The sequence below is a fragment of the Moschus berezovskii genome, chromosome 22 (genome assembly GCF_049115385.1).
Source record: "Moschus berezovskii isolate FMDL1 chromosome 22, NW_MosBer_1.0, whole genome shotgun sequence".
Classification (NCBI taxonomy): Eukaryota; Metazoa; Chordata; class Mammalia; order Artiodactyla; family Moschidae; genus Moschus; species Moschus berezovskii.
In genome coordinates this window covers 11,653,612-11,670,971 of record NC_142481.1, presented here as the reverse complement: position 1 = coordinate 11,670,971, position 17,360 = coordinate 11,653,612, and the positions used below count along the sequence as shown (strand labels likewise).

The window sequence follows — 17,360 nt, the reverse complement described above, 5'->3', positions numbered from 1 at the left end:
GGGAGAAAAAAAATCTGGTTATCTTCAAGGGGACAGAATCAAAGTATCATCCCTCCCCATTATGCCTTATACTGTTTTAATTAGCTTCGAGTATCATATGTTTTAAAATTACTATCTATATTAAATATTCTAGCCAGAAAATATTAATATTTAATATAATAAATACAATATTTCATATTAATATAAACATCCACCCTCACCAATAGACCCCTCCTCAGTGCTCTGGCATTAAATCATAGGTTTTGGGAATCACAGTGACTCCAGTGCCAAGCTCTTCAGCAATTACGCTTGCATTGAGATAGCAGATAATTTCTTAACTTTCTGAAATTTGGTGTTTTCACATCCAATGTAGGGATCATATCAACTTCAATGAAAAGTTTAGGTGAGGGAAGAGCACTTTTCCATGAGGACAAGCTTCCATTTTGGCCCTCGAAAGATTGCTTTTCGTGCCAAAGCAGTGGTACCACAGGGTCTGGAGTTGGCACTGCTACATCCTTCCTTCCTCATTGCCCCGTCCGACTCATTCCTCCTTGCCTATTCTTTGACCTCACAGCTTTAGCTTGGTAACATCAGATTACACTAAAATGAGCCTACATTCAATCACCTTGTGTCCCCTAAGCAGTTAATATCTTGAAGATTGTATCTCCCTACTTGTTCCCTTTCCAACAACACTCCTGCCATAATCGGGAGACATTTTGATTTCAGAAAGTCGTGTCTGTGGAATATTTTCACGGAGGAACTCAAGGAAAAGCAACAGACTCCGTGCAGGAGACTTCATTACCACCCCGGGTGTCGGGACTGTGGGGTTCTTGCCGCTGTGGAATTTTGGGAAGTGTAGTCAAGGAGCTCCCCGTAGTTCCAACACCTCTTCCTGGAAAGTGAGACTCCGGTTAGTGTCCCTTGGCATTCGGGGAAGTGTAGTTCTGACGCTGTTAGTTACTTGCACTGCCGCTGAGGAAGGGGAAGTCCGATGAATTCTGGGAAGTGTAGTCCAGACGCCCCGCGAACTCCTAGGACTTCCGTCCAGGGAGAGTGAGGTTGCTGGTGTCTCTTCCGTGGGGCGGGCTTGTCAATTCCGTGACTTGCTGACCCTTCCAGATTTCTGGATCCATGCATGGGATGCGCAATTACCTGGCAGTCGACTTAGGGAAAAGAATCCTCGGCGGAGAGTGCAGGTGCGGAGGAGCAAAGGCGGCGGTGTGCGTTCCCCTCGGCGGCGCGGTTGGGGTATTCTGGAGACCCTGAGAGAGGACCACTTCCCCTCGCCTATCTCCTAGATTGAGAGTTTCCGTGGCTTTGGGCTAGCCGGTTCCGCCTCTCAGCTTTCCACGCGCGCTTCTACTTCTTCGCATGGGGAGTTAATCTCCCTGTGCCTCCCGTTGTGTGTGTGTGCGCGTGCTTAGTCGCTCAGTCGTGTCCGACTCTGCCATCCCATGAACTGTACCCCGCCAGGCTCCTCTGTCCATGGGATCCTCCAGGCAAGAATACTGTTACCGCGCCCTCCTCCAGAGGATCTTCCCAACCCAGGCATCGGACCCAGATCTCCCTCTTTGCAGGAGGATTCTTTATCGCCTGAGCCACCCATTACTTTTCTTTACAATACTGTGACCTTCTTAGTAAAGTTGTTTGGGAAGAGGTGATACAAATAAAAGTCTTAGCCAGTTCCCGCAAATAGCGAATGGTGATTTCTCCTTGCTGTTAATTTCTCAAAGAGTGGTCAGGTACCCGAGTTAGCATCAGAGATCCACTTTCAGTGACCCTTACCCTTCTTTCTATGTCTGAGCGACACTGGGTCATCTTGCACCCCTTCTGACTTGGAAGAGAAGGTTCCGGACTGCTTGGAGGGAAGGGAGGCTTTAACTTTTAACGAGGACGAGGGCTTGGGCCTGGCATTTCCTAGCATTCTTTCTTTCCCCAGCGTGACCTCAAAAAGAACTACAGGAGGTAAGAGTGATTCCTGGGCTGCTAACTGTAAAGTTCGATTCCTGGGCTGCTAACTGCAAAGCTCCACGTGAGTAGGACTTGATATTTTTCTCTTACAGTGATGGTTACATCAATCAGAGAATGTGTCCGATGTGTAACTGGACATGGGCATTGATAATAATTAACCCTTAATCGTTAACTTCAATGAGTGAAAGTGTTAGTCGCTCAGTCCTGTTCAACTCTTTGCGACCCCATGGACTGTAGCCCTTCTGCCTCCCGTCCATGAAAATTTCCAGGCAAGAATACTGGAATGGGTAGCTTTTCTCTTCTCTCCAAGGTTTCTTCCTGACCCAGGAATCCGATTCTGTTCTTCTGCATTACCGGCAGATTGTTTACCCTCCAGGGAAGTCTCCGTGATGAGGGCTTTACACAAATAAATATATTGTGCCACACCATGACTCTGAAAAGAAATGTTGCTTTTTTCCCCCTTCTGTAAAATGAGATTGGTACTCAGAGTGCTGTAAATTATATGCCCGTAGTCACCCACCAAGTCAGGGGCTCAATTGAGGTTGAAATTCAGCCAGGCAGTCCAGAGCTTGAGTTCATAGTCTTTTAGTCCTTAAGGCTTAGCAACTAGGTGGAATCAGGCATTATATTTAGGAACTGATCGTGAAGGGCCTTAAATCAAATAAGATGGGCCTGGACTTTCCTGTGAGTTTTTTAAGTCATTGTCAACTATTTTGTTTCCCTTGTTGTGAATAATGTTTCTTATTCTTATTGTGGAGCATTCAGCAATTAAGAAATTGGAGAGAAAAAATTTCTTAATTACTCATTAATCCAGGGTGTAATGATAGCAATTGTCAAGCTTCTAATACGTTTTTGCTTAGTGGCTGTTTCTGTATATTTGTCTATAAACATTTTACAGATTAAAAAAGAAAAATGACGCCTTTCTCAGTGGTTTTCCCCTTGTGTGTTTTAACTATGGGAATTTCCAAACACTGATGAGAAAGAATAAACTAATGAACTTCCATATAATTTCATAATTAGTCTTACTATTTTCCTTATTGCCATATGACTGTTTTCTGATTTTTAAGGCTCTTTTATCTTTATGTAGTGTTAAACCTATGGAAAAGTTGCAAATATAGTATAAGGAGCTCTCATATACCTGTTACCCAAATTGACCAATTGTTTACATTTTGCCTATCTGCTCTGTTCCTCCATCAGCCAAATAACACCAGGAAGTTACCTGTATTCAATGACAGCTTATCTTAACTTTCTGCGTGAAGGAAGCCCACATGCCATGCAATCAGGAGGTGTCTTGGTAAGAGGGATTTCAGAAAGACTGTAGAATTTTAGCATCACATACTTGGTAATCTTAGATATTATACTAAAGAATAGTGTTTTATCTAGTAGATATCTATTAAGTTAATCATAAGTAAGTAATGCCAGATAGCATATTGGAAAACATACTATTAAATAATTCACAGTCTTGTGTTTATTTTGTTTTTTAACTAAAAGTCTTCATAACTGGTTTTCCCCCCAGTTCAAAGTCCAATTTTATGCTTTATGTTGTATTTTTTGTTTATAAACGTTTAACAGAATTTTTCTCATCCTTTTCTTAATGTTCTTCTTTAATGTGGAATGATTCTACAACCTTTGTCTTTTTTGTTCTTGATATTTTGGGGGAGTATCAGTTCAGTCGCTCAGTCGTGTCCCACTTTATGACCCCCCGGACAGCATGCCAGGCTTCCCTGTCCATCACCAACTCCTGGAGCTTGCTCACACTCAATTCCATCAAGGCAGTGATGCCATCCAACCATCTCATCCTCTGTTGTCCTCTTCTGCCTTCCATCTTTCCCAGTATCAGGGTCTTTTCCAATGAGTCAGTTCTTCGCATCAGGTGGCCAAAGTATTGGAGCCTCAACTTCAGCATCAGTCCTTCCAATGAACATTCAGGGTTGATTTCCTTTGTGATTGACCGATTTGATCTCCTTGCTGTCCAAGGGACTCTCAAGAGTCTTCTCCAATACCACAGTTAAAAAGCATCAATTCTTTGACACTCAGGTTTCTGTACAGTCCAACTCTCACGTCCATACATGACTGCTGGAAAAACCGTAGCTTTGACTAGACGGACCTTTGTCAGCAACGTAATGTCTCTGCTTTTTAATATGCTGTCTATGTTTTTTGGGGTGTATAGAGGCAAGTTATTTTGGAGAAAGTTCTTCATTTGAGGTTCGTCTGATGTTTTCCATTTTTAAGTTCAGATTATTATTGTTGGCAGGGATTCCACAGAAGTGGTGAGGTGTCCTTGTCAGTGCAACATAGCTGGAGCCAAAGGATATCAGTTTATCCCTATATTAATAAACTCAGCTTTGTTTACTAGGCTCAGGTAATGTTTGATTACTTCATTGTAAAGTAATTTTTTTTAATTTGTAAAGTTTTTTAATAGGGAGATACGTTTATTAATTTACATTCTACTGTAAAGAGAAGCTTCTCCTTTCCTACTTATTAATTAATTCATTCATATATAAATATTAGTATTGACTCAATCCATAAATTCATATTGGAAATCTAAATGACATGAGATTAATAAACATTTTTTTTTACCAGTCTGAAATATGCATATCATAGAATTCACCCATTTCCGGTATACAGATTAATGATTTTTAGTAACTTTGGTGAGCAGCACAACTATCACCATAATAATTTGGAACATTTTCATTTCTGTAGTTGGATTCCTTAGTTAACCCCCCTTCTCTCCCCAGAAACCCAGGGTACCACTCACGTACTTTCTGTCTCCATAGATTTGCCTATTCTGGACATTTCATATAAATAGAATCATACAGTATGTAGTCTTTTGTGTCTGTCTTCTTTTGCTTTCCATAGCATTTGCAGGGTTTACCCATGTTGTGGCATAATCAGTACTGGATTCATTTTCATTGGTGCATAATATTCCATTGTATGAATATACCACAGTTTGTTCATTCACACATAGGCCAACACTCCAGTTCTTTCCAGTTGTAGGTTATTATGAGTAATGCTGCTATGAACGTTTATGCATTCATTCACAGGAAGCATCTGTGTGGATGAGCAGTGCCCCAAGCTACTCTTTCGTGTCTTTTTCTGCCTTCTCAGACTCTCAGAACTCTCTCAGACAATTCTGACCTCCTAGAACCTGTATAACTCAGGACTTGCCCATCCCTAGGCATAGGAGGAAACATGACCACATTCAAGGTGAGTAGTTCCTGCCTTTCTCACTTTAAAGTTCCATCTCATTGCTCAGATTGTTGCACATTTGTTTTGGGATGACTCAAGCAGAACAAGAGACACGGGAGACATTACATTGTCCTTCTTGAGTTTTCTTTGTGTTTGTGTTTATTTTTTATTTTATGTGATTATTATATATTTGATGGAGTAGAAAAATGACTAGAAATAAATAACTCTCCCATTTCATTACTTCCCTACTGGCAAACTAACTGTTTTTATTTTCTTTTTGTCTTTTCTCATGTGCATTTATAACTGTATTTGTGTTTATGGTGTACATCTAACTTTAAATTGTGACTTTATACCTTTAATATTGTATATTTTTTTAAATGGGTACTTCACATTTGCCACTGTATTGATGCACCTTTTTTTTTGTGTGTGTCTTTTTATTTTTGACTACTTCACATCTGTAGACATTTAGGTTGTTTACATATTTGACCGTTCTAGGCAACACTTCAGCGACAGCTTTCTTCCATGATACCTTTTCCCCTCAAATCAGTTCTGTAAACAATGTCAGTTTTTTGTCCTTGATGTACTATGCATTCAATATAGAAAGAGTACATTTGATCTGTAGTTGTGTTGGCTGTTTCTTAGGTAGAATATCCAAATAACAGCATAGCACAGTTCTTCCTTCTTTCTCTCTCTCTTTTTTTTTTTAAATGCACCACACAGCTTGTGGGATTTTAGTTTGTTAAAAAGATTTGGGGAGACTTCCTGGTGGTCCAGTGGCTAAGATTCCATACTCCCAATGCAGGGGGCCTGAGTTCAATCCCTGGTCAGGGAACTAGGTCCCACATACCCCAACTAAAAATTTGCATGCTGCAAGTGAAACCTGGTTCAGCCAAATAAATAAATAAGTTTTTTTTTTTTTTAAATGTTGGTCTAACCCCAGACAGATGTAATGTCCATCTTATAATCAGTGGCTACTTGAAAAGGGAAAGTGCCAAGAAGGTGGAGAGGATGGGTCAGAAGTGAGTCCAGATTCTGAGGGACTTCAGTCAGTCTGTTGCCACTGAGGAAGGAGAATCACCGAGGAAGCCACTGAGGCTGAGGAAAACCAGTGTGTGCCATTGGCAGGCTAGAAGAAGGGCTGGAAGGTCTACAAGTTGACTGATGTCCTTCAGAATCTGAACTCACATCTCGCCCATCCTTTCTTTTCCATAGCCGCACTTCCTGGGAGGCTGAGGAAAGTCAGCGTGTGGTGTTGGCAGGAGAGAAGGAGGGGGGCTGGGAAGTCTACACATTTCCACAGGAGCTGGAGTATCTTCCCATCATCCACCTCCCCTTCTTGGTGTTGTCCCTCTTCTACTGGACACTGGTTGTAAGATTGAGCTGAAATTGTTTATTTTAGGCTGCAGTGACCTTCACGGATGTGGCTGTGACCTTCACAGAGGAGGAGTTGGGGCTACTGGACTCAGCTCAGAAGAAGCTGTACCAGGATGTGATGCTGGAGAACTTCTGGAATCTGGTCTCAGTAGGTGAGGACAGGCACCTTTTCTTTTTTAAAAACTTTGTACTTGGCTGCTCCGAGTCTTAGTCGTGGTATGTGGAATCTAGTTTCCTGACCATGGATCAAACCCAGGCCTCCTGCATTGGGAGTGCAGAGTCTTAGTCACTGGACCACCAGAGAGGTCCCAGGCACCTTTTCTAACAAGGTCATCTCCTTGGTTTGGCTTTGTGTCCTCAGATGTGGAAGGCTTTTGGGGTTTTGAAATGTCATTTGGAGACCTGACTTTCATACCAAAGCTTTTTAATAAAATAAAATAAGGGAGAAAAATAACAGAATTTGTCAGAAAGAATGGAATACGTTGCAGGAAAAACTCTGGCCTTAGGGTGTGGGCCTAAGTTTATAACCTTGGTATCTCTGAGCAAAGCACTCATATTTCCCATCTCTTAATTTTCTTTATCCTCTTAGGAAATCAGAATCTAAATGGCATAGAGACTCTTCAAGAAGAAGTTGAATTAAGGTACCTGCCACACGAAGAATTTTTCTGCTCAGCAGTCTGGCTACAGGTTACAAAGGAATTAACCTGGTGTCGAGATTCCATTGGAATTATTCAAGGAATTGGCTCTCAGTTGGAAAAACAAAGTGACACACTCTATAAAGATGAGTTCAGTAAAGACTTCAGTCAGAGTTCACATCTTCAGGTTCAGCACAGAGACTACACTGGAGGAAAACCGTATAAAGGGGTGGAGTGTGGGAAGTGTTTCATATGGTGCTCTCACCTTCAAATGAACCAGACAGGCTCCATAGGAGAGAAGCCCTATAAATGTGAAAAATGTGAAAACACCTTCCGTCGGTTTTCAAGTCTTCAAGCCCATCAGAGAGTCCACAGTAGAGCAAAATTGAACAATCATGATATGTCGCGTAAAGTGTTTAGTCAGAGGTCATATCTTCACCAACATCAAAGAGTCCCCACTGGAGAGAATCCACACAGGTTAGAGAAGTGTGGGAGGAACATCAGAAAAAGCTCACATTTTCAGGCTCCTCTGATAGCCCACCCATTGGAGAAACCCTATAACTGTGAGGAATGTGGGCTGGGCTTCAGTAAGCGCTCCTATCTCCATGTCCATCAGAGAGTTCACACGGAAAAGAAACCTTATCAATGTGAAGAGTGTGGGAAGGGCTTCAGTTGGCATTCACGCCTGCAGGCTCATCAGCGAATCCACACTGGGGAGAAACCTTACAAATGTGACGCATGTGGCAAGGGCTTCAGTTATAGCTCACACCTGAACATCCATTGTAGAATCCACACAGGTGAGAAACCGTATAAGTGTGAGGAGTGTGGGAAAGGCTTCAGTGTGGGTTCCCACCTCCAAGCCCATCAGATAAGCCACACGGGAGAGAAACCTTACAAATGCGAGGAGTGTGGGAAGGGCTTCTGTCGGGCCTCAAATCTTCTGGACCATCAGAGAGGCCATAGTGGTGAGAAACCCTATCAATGCGATGCATGCGGAAAGGGCTTTAGTCGTAGCTCAGACTTTAACATTCATTTTAGGGTCCATACAGGAGAGAAACCATATAAATGTGAGGAGTGTGGGAAAGGTTTCAGCCAGGCCTCGAATCTTCTGGCCCATCAGAGAGGCCACACTGGAGAAAAACCATACAAATGTGGTACTTGTGGGAAGGGCTTCAGCCGGAGTTCAGATCTTAACGTTCACTGTCGAATCCACACAGGAGAGAAGCCCTATAAATGTGAGAAGTGTGGGAAGGCCTTCAGTCAGTTCTCAAGCCTTCAAGTGCATCAGAGAGTCCACACTGGAGAGAAACCATATCAGTGTGCAGAGTGTGGGAAAGGCTTCAGTGTGGGCTCACAGCTGCAGGCCCATCAGAGGTGCCATACTGGAGAGAAACCCTACCAATGTGAGGAGTGTGGGAAAGGCTTCTGTCGGGCCTCAAATTTTCTGGCTCACCGTGGAGTCCACACAGGAGAGAAACCATATCGATGTGACGTGTGTGGTAAGCGCTTCAGACAGAGATCATACCTTCAAGCCCACCAGAGGGTTCATACCGGAGAGAAACCATACAAGTGTGAGGAGTGTGGTAAGGTCTTTAGTTGGAGCTCATACCTCCAGGCCCATCAGAGAGTCCATACAGGGGAAAAACCATACAAATGTGAGGAGTGTGGGAAAGGCTTCAGTTGGAGCTCCAGTCTTACAATTCATCAGCGAGTCCATGCTGGGGATGAGGGTGACAAGGACTTTGCTTCATCAGAGAATACATACAGCAAAGAATCTCTATAAAATTGCGTGTATTAATACCTCACATGCGTGCTGAACTAGTCCAGTCATTGAAAACAAAACATTTATTTCCTCCAGAACTCGCAAAGTGTCATGGTGGCTGGGTGACCACACAGCAAAGAAACCTCATGAGTGTGGAGACAGACAGCCTTATTCAGAACGTTGACATTTAGCAGATAACTACACAGATGAGAGACGTGGGAAGGATGGGTCTGATCTGTAGGGAACTAAAAGTACTAAGACAGAAATACTCAAATCTCTTCCACTAGAATGGAAGCTTCCTGAAGTTATGGACTTTGTTTACAGCAAGTCCACTCTCTTTCTTCATTGCCTACCACACTGCAGGTGTTCAGCAATGTTAAATTAGAGGGAGAACAGTCACTTCTGAAATTTTTATTCAGTTCCTCTCTAAAATTTTCTATAAACTTGTAAACAGAGGAATTCTCCAACACTCGGCGATCAGATTAGACACTTGGGGTCATCTTCCCAACTCTGCAGGTCTTGTGAACCAGTGCTTATCAAACTGAAGGTCATAACCCATTAGTGGGTCAAGAATCACCAGGTTGTGTGTGGCCATCAATTTTGTATGCTAACTTCCTTATTGAGGTGTAATTTGCATGCAAGCACATGCGTAAATCTCAAGTTTACAGCTTCATGAATTTTGACAAAGGTATCTTGTTGTGTAATCATCATCAAAATCAATATATACCACATTTCTATTAAACCTGAATGTTTCCTGTGTACCGTTCTTGGTAGTTCCAACTCCAGTGGCAGCAAGTATGATGATTTCTATATGGTGTATTAACTAGATCTGTCTGACAATATTTGTGTATCAACATAGGTTTTCTTTATTTTGGTAAATACTTAGGAGTGGGATTGTTGGCTTGTAAGAGTATGTCTAACTGTGGAAAACAGATGTGTCTAAAGTGGATATGCCATTTTGTACTCCCACCACCAATGCATATCAGGGTTTTATTTTTTAGCATTTCGGTAGTTTTATAGTGGTTTCTCATATTGGTCTTAATTTACATTTCCCTTATGACTAGGTTGAGCATCTTTATACATGAATGTTCGATAACCATAGACCTATTTTCTTTGGTGAACTGTTTTCCAATCCCAAAGAAAGGCAATGCCAAAGAATGCTCAAACTACCGCACAATTGCATTCATCTCACACGCTAGTAAAGTCATGCTCAAAATTCTCCAAGCCAGGCTTCAGCAGTATATAAACCGTGAACTCCCAGATGTTCAAGCAGGTTTTAGAAAAGGCAGAGGCACCAGAGATCAAATTGCCAACATCTGCTGGATCATGGAGAAAGCAAGAGAGTTTCAGAAAAACATCTATTTCTGCTTCATTGACTATGCCAAATCCTTTGACTGTGTGGATCACAATAAACTGTGGAACATTCTGAAAGAGATGGGAATCCCAGACCACCTGACCTGCCTCTTGAGAAACCTGTATGCAGGTCAGGAAGCAACTGTTAGAACTGGACATGGAACAACAGACTGGTTCCAAATAGGAAAAGGTGTACGTCAAGGTTGTATATTGTCACCTTGCTTATTTAACTTATATGCAGAGTACATCATGAGGAACGCTGGGCTGGAAGAAGCACAAGCTGGAATCAAGATTGCTGGGAGAAATATCAATAATCTCAGATATGCAGATGACACTACCCTTATGGCAGAAAGTGAAGAGGAACTCAAAAGCCTCTTGATGAAAGTGAAAGAGGAGAGTGAAAAGGTTGGCTTGAAGCTCAACATTCAGAAAACAAAGATCATGGCATCTGGTCCCATCACTTCATGGGAAATAGATGGAAAAACAGTGGAAACAGTGTCAGACTTTGTTTTTTTGGGCTCCAAAATCACCGCAGATGCTGATTGCAGCCATGAAATTAAAAGACGCTTGCTCCTTGGAAGGAAAATTATGACCAACCTTGATAATATATTAAAAAGCAGAGACATTACTTTGCCAACCAAGGTCCGTCTAGTCAAGGCTATGGTTTTTCCCGTGGTCATGTATGGATGTGAGAGTTGGACTGTGAAGAAGGCTGACCGCCGAAGAATCGATGCTTTTGAACTGTGGTGTTGGGGAAGACTCTTGAGAGTCCCTTATACTGCAAGGAGATCCAACCAGTCCATTCTAGAGGAGATCAATCCTGGATGTTCATTGGAGGGACTGATGCTAAAGCTGAAACTGCAATACTTTGGCCACCTCATGCGACGAGTTGACTCACTGGAAAAGACTCTGATGCTGGGAAAGGTTGGGGGCGGGAGGAGAAGGGGACGACGGAGAATGAGATGGCTGGATGGCATCACCGATTCTGTGGACATGAGTTTGAGTGAACTCCGGGAGTTGGTGATGGACAGGGAGGCCTGGCGTGCTGTGATTCATGGGGTCGCGGAGAGTCGGACATGACTGAGCGACTGAACTGAACTGAACTGTTTTCTTCTTGATCTTTGAGTTCTTTATGTGTTCTGGACACTTGTCCTTTGTCATGTGTTTTGCAGATAGTTTGTCACAGTGTGTGGTTTTTGTTTTTGCCGCATTAGTATTTTTCACAGAGCATTTAAGTTTTTAAAATTTTTGATGATGTTCAGTTTTTGTCTTCTGTGATTGTGCTTTGGGTTTCAGATATAAGAACTCTGCCTAATTTAATGTCACAAAGGTTCTTTTGCCCCCACTTTTTTTTCTACTCTAAGAGAACCACAGTTTCAGGTTTTACATTTAGGTCTATGATCCATTTAAATTAATATTTTAAAAATGTTTATTTATTTGGCTGTGCCAAGTCTTATTGGTGGCACGTGGGATCTTTGCGGCATGCAGAATTTTAGTTATGGGCTTCTGGGATCTAGTTTCCTTCAGTTCAGTTCAGTCGCTCAGTCGTGTCTGACTCTTTGCGACCCTATGAATCACAGCACGCCATGCCTCCCTGTCCATTACCAACTCCCGGTACCACAGATCAAAACCAGTCCCCCTGCAATGGAAGCTGGAATGCTAGCCACTGAACTACCATGAGTCTCGACTCATTGACTTTGGTGACTCAGAATCACATGAGAGACAAAGAATCAACCAAATTACTGTATTCTCTTGGGCCCATGAAGTTATAATACACTTTTGAGCTTTGTATGTTTTTAGCCTCGCCACACTTGTAGGATCTCTAATCTCAACCAGGGATTGACCCCAAGCCACTGCAGTGAAAGCCTGAAATTCTTACCAGTGACTCAGCAGGGAAGTCCCTATAATACAACCTTAAAGTGTTTTTATCAATTCTATGTAGATTTCCAAACGTGCAGCCTCTTGAGCCTTCACCTTGTGCGATGTTCTTTCAGAGAATCTGAAGTTCAACACTGGAGTTTGAACTAAACTTTCAAATGATATGTAGTTTTTCTTACAAACGGTAGCTTAAACAACATACTATAGTCTCCGCTCTCGGATTCAGAAGAGGGTAACACTCGCCCCTAGTAGGAGTCCACCTTGCTGCCCAGGAAGTCGATTGCATAAACTTCACCTGCAAGGGCATTGTGGGAACTACAGTCCTACATCTGTGAAGAGTCTTAAATACTTCCAGTGAAAAGAATGAAAAGTGTTAGTCGCTGAGTTGTGTCCAATTCTTTGCGACCCCCAAGCACTGCAGCTCGCCAGATTACTGTCTATCGAATTCTCCAGGCAGTAATACTGGCGTGCGTTGTCATCTCCTCCAGACAATCTTCCTGACCCAAGGAGAGAACCTGGGTCTCCTGCACTGCAGGCCTTCTGAGAATCCGGGCGGTATACCCACTTGGCTTTCTGGGAAGTGCAGTCAGCAAGTTCAGTACGCTCTCGGGCACTTCTGCGCAGGCGCATCCCGGACAAGGGAATTGTGGGAAGTGTGTCTCCAGAGCAGCCTGTGGGTGGAACTTCCACTCTGGGCGAAATTTTATGTTTGGGCGGTCCTGTTATACCCCTCTCCTACCTGGCAACGATGAATGATTTCCGCATTTTGCGACCCGTGGGAACTTCTCTGGGTACCTGTCTAACCCAGTCATCGATTTGGGGAAAAGAGCTGCTCCAGAGAGCAGTGGTTTGAGGGATGGGGCATGGAAGGTGGTTCCTTTGGACTGAGGCCTCTCCGTTCCTGGAGGTGGATGGGATCAGTTCTGGCCTACTTGGAGGGTCTCCAGATCTCTCCCCGTGAGGACCCTCCTCCCAGGCTGCATGCCGTCCATCTTACTCTGTCATTTGCCGCTGTAAAACACTAGATGAATTAAATTTCTCCTCTTCTGACAGGTTTCCGTAAATCTGGGATGAGGTTGCTGCTGCTGCTGCTGCTGCTAAGTCTCTTCAGTGTATCTGACTCCGCGCAACCCCATAGACGGCGGCCCACCAGGCTCCACCATCCAGGCAAGAACACTGCAGTGGGTTGGGTTGAGGTTCAGTTCAGTTCAGTTCATTTCAGTCGCTCAGTCGTGTCCGACTCTCCGCGACCCCATGAATCACAGCACGCCAGGCCTCCCTGTCCATCACCAACTCCCGGAGTACACTCAAACTCATGTCCACAGAGTCGGTGATGCCATCCAGCCATCTCATTCTCCGTCGTCCCCTTCTCCTCCCGCCCCCAACCTTTCCCAGCATCAGAGTCTTTTCCAGTGAGTCAGCTCGTCGCATGAGGTGGCCAAAGTATTGGAGTTTCAGCTTTAGCATCAGTCCTTCCAATGAACACCCAGGATTGATCTCCTTTAGAATGGACTGGTTGGATCTCCTTGCAGTATAAGGGACTCTCAAGAGTCTTCTCCAACACCACAGTTCAAAAGCATTGATTCTTCGGTGATCAGCTTTCTTCACAGTCCAACTCTCACATCCATACATGACCACGGGAAAAACCATAGCCTTGACTAGACGGACCTTGGATTGAGGTTACTACTCTTAATAAACAAAATTCAAGAAATTCCCTGTTGGTCCAGTGGTTATGACTCCGGACTTGCACTGCCAAGGTCCTGGGTAGGATTCCTGGTCAGGAAGATAAGATCCCACAAGCCGCTCGTGGAGCGGGCAACCCCCCCCCCAACACACACACACACCCTGTCCGCGCCCCAAAATTCCAATGAATAAATTTAAAGATCGTGCTGTGATTCATGGGGTCGCAAAGAGTCGGACACGACTGAGCGACTTAACTGAACTGAATGTGGCTTTATGAAGCAGTTTGTGAACTGGTCAGCATAGAAGTGTTATACAAAATGGATAAGTTTTCTCTTAGAAGAGTAGGGCAAAGGAATTGTTAGTTAAAGAAAAGAAAGGAAAATTTTAGGTCAGGACATCTTTTGCTGGGGGGGGGTGGTGGTATGGGAATGGCAAGGGCTTTATAGCACAGATACCTGTTCTCTTTGGGATGGAGATGGTCTTTGTAATAGATTACCTCCTTAGTGCTGACCATAAAATACCAACCTAGTTGATTAAGATTACATTTCTATGAAAGATGAAAACTGAAATAAAGTCTTGATTTGCTGCCATGGTGTGTGTGCGCGACAAATGACTCCACTTTAGTCCTTTTTTTTTTTTTTAAATACTACCTTCGTAGTGTTGCAGAAACCAGGAATCAAGAAACCAAGCATCACACTGGGAGAGTTGGAGAGCTCAGGTTTATTACACCGGTGGGCTCAGAGGAGTTAACACTCCAAGCTCTGAGCCCTGAACAAAGTGGTTACAGAGATTTTATAGACAGACTATATTGGGAAACACTAGCTTCTAATAGGCTGGTTTAAACTAAGGGGTTTCACACACGCAGGAACAGCAGTCAAGATGGGGAGGGGAATGCCATACCTTTACATGGACAGGCATGGTTAAGCAGTTTGCAGGGGCTGGGCAATTGCAAAAAGCAGGACAAGGCGAGTGAGATAAGCTCCAGTTCAGAGTATTGTAAGTCCCCACTTTCTGAGACTATGTGACCTATGCAATCCAGACTTTGCAAGGATGAAGCTGAGTTACAGAGGCAGAACAAGCAGGAAGTTATGTAAAATTTTAACTTTTCCTTTTCAGTAGTACAGTGGTTTGAGAATTAAACCAGTTGTTGAGTGGTCCAGTTGTGTCCAACTCTCTGGGACCCCGTGGACTACAGAATGCCAGGCCTGCCTATCCCTCACCATCTACTGGAGTTTGCCCAAGTTCATGTTCATTGCATCAGTGATGCCCTCCAGCTATCTCATCTTCTGACACCCTCTTTTCCTTCTGCCCTCAATCTTTCCCAGAATCAGGGACTTTTCCAGTGAGACATCTGTTTGCATCAGATGACCAAAACAGTAGAGCTTCAGCATCAGTCCTTCCAGTGAATATTCAGGATTGATCTTCCTTAAGATTGACTGGTTTGATCCCCTTGCTGTCCAGGGGACTTTCAGGAGTCTTCTCCAGCATTGCAGTTTGAATGCATCAAGCTTTTGGCATTCTGCCTTCTTTACTGGTCCATCTCTCACAATCCTATGTGACCACTGGGAAGACCATAGCCTTGACTATATGGACCTTTGTCAGCAGAGTAATGTCTCTTCTTTTCAATACAATTTCTAGGTTTGTCATCGGTTTCCTGCCAAGAAGCAATCGCCTTCTGATTTCATGGCTGCAGTCACTGTGCGCAGTGATTTTGGAGGCCAAGAAGAGGAAATCAGTCACTACATCCACATTTTCCCCTTCCTTTTGCCATGCAGTAATGAGGCCAGATGCCATGATCTTTGTTTTTTTAATATTGAGTCTTATGCCAGTGTGAGTGTGTGTGTGTGAGTGTGTGTGTGTGAGTGTGTGTGTGTGAAACAAATGACCTGTTAGTTCTTTTTTTTTTTTTATAACACTACCTTCATAGTACAGTGGCTTGAGAATTAAACCAGATAGTGTGAATAAAATCTTGTTGGAGAAAGTGTGCATATTTTGAGGTGTAGGGCAATCATTTAAGCTTAGACGTGGTTTGGCCTTGTATGTAGCACTGCTTTTATCAAAAAGCCCCCTGGGGATTGGGTAATTTAGGTGGCAGGCAGGAGTCACTGTTATGGCTTGAATTCTTTGCTTTGAGGTAGCATACTCACTCAGGAGGTGGAGTCATTCTGAGCCAAAAGCAGCCAAAACGTCAGTGCCCACATTGCACTTGCCTATGGAAACCACAGTGACTGGCACCTAAAATGTCCTAAAGCATCGCACCCACAACCACATCAGGCACATAGGCCTCATAAGCACATAAGCACTGTGGGTACCAGGTTCATCCCCAAAGCCCAGTGTCACCAGTTTAATCGTTAGACCTACGGGGGCCTAGAAATACTACCATATGGGGTGCAGTGTCCATGATTCGCAGAGAAGTCTTAATTCCTCTGTTTCTCCCTTTTATCTTGGAGAATAGGGCCACTGTCTCTGGTGAAGACACGGACACCTTGCTCTGTCCCATACTTAGAGTATGTTATTTGGCTGGAGACGTTTGAATCTGCACTGTCCCCTTAAATAAGATGCAGCTACAGTTAGCATGGGATTTTGCTAGCTTCTGTCCTTATCTGTACTTCAATTTTTAAATTTATCCCTCAGGGAGGAGATTACCTGAAAAGTTCCAGTAAAGCCATCAGTCATTTGGTACTGCATGAAAATGAGGGTTGTGAGTGACCGGGACGGGATAGAGCTTCCTGCACAGAACCCTTCTAATTCTCCCAGACACTGGGACCCCTGGGACATCATGGGAGTTGGCGAGTAGCGCTCAAGGGAGTTTGAGCTTGGCCAGAAGCCTGAGTAGGATATAGTCCCCTGCTCTTCTAGGAGTCACCTCTCAGACTGCTGTCCTCACCCACTGCACCAGCTTATCCCTGGTAACAGGATGCTTATCTATATCCTGTTTGTCCCCATGTGGCCAGAGGGTAGCCAGCAGCTCAGTTTTTCACTCAGGGAACTGGTACTGCCAAGGGACAATGGGACTGACAAGCCCTTGCATTTCCACCATGCCATGTGGAAATGTCCCTGCTCAATCTTACAAGATTTGGGCTTTGGTTGGGTGTTTTGGGACAGAGTCTAAGGAAGCAGAGTTACTCTAGGTTGGATGCTGTCAGAAAGCTTTGGGAGAGCAGACTAGAACAAAGATAAAGTCTAAAATGGTAAAGAAGTATTAGTCACTCTTTTAGCCAAGAGGGTTACTTGAGGTATTATGTGGGTGGCACAGTGACCTTATTTCTGTCTGTCTAAACAAAATTATGAAGGGGCCTTGTTTTCTCTTACTTTACCCATAGTCTCAGAGACACCTCATTTGAGGATGGTATTCTGTGATTGGTTTATATCCTAAAGGAGAATAACATTGGCCTACTTGGAGTGCCATGCCAGCTTCCACATGTCAGGGGCTGTTTTGTTTTCACCTCTCAGATCCATTCAATGAATCATTATATAATCATCATTGAAAGGTTTTAGATTTTCAGTGGCTTTTATTAGAAAATGTCTAGCTTATA

At 43.6% G+C, this 17,360-nt stretch overlaps 1 protein-coding gene across 1 annotated transcript in view; it reads left to right on the top strand.

Annotated features, from left to right (window-relative positions):
* The first annotated feature begins 1,034 nt into the window (after positions 1-1,034).
* The window catches only part of LOC129546724 (uncharacterized), a 29,805-nt gene continuing 13,479 nt past the window's right edge, over positions 1,035-17,360 (top strand). Inside the window, 5 exon segments of the mRNA XM_055411979.2 lie at positions 1,035-1,175; positions 1,919-2,011; positions 3,148-3,244; positions 6,539-6,665; positions 7,103-8,928. Coding sequence (XP_055267954.2) covers positions 3,179-3,244; positions 6,539-6,665; positions 7,103-8,928 — 2,019 coding nt within the window. The 5' untranslated portion in view covers positions 1,035-1,175; positions 1,919-2,011; positions 3,148-3,178.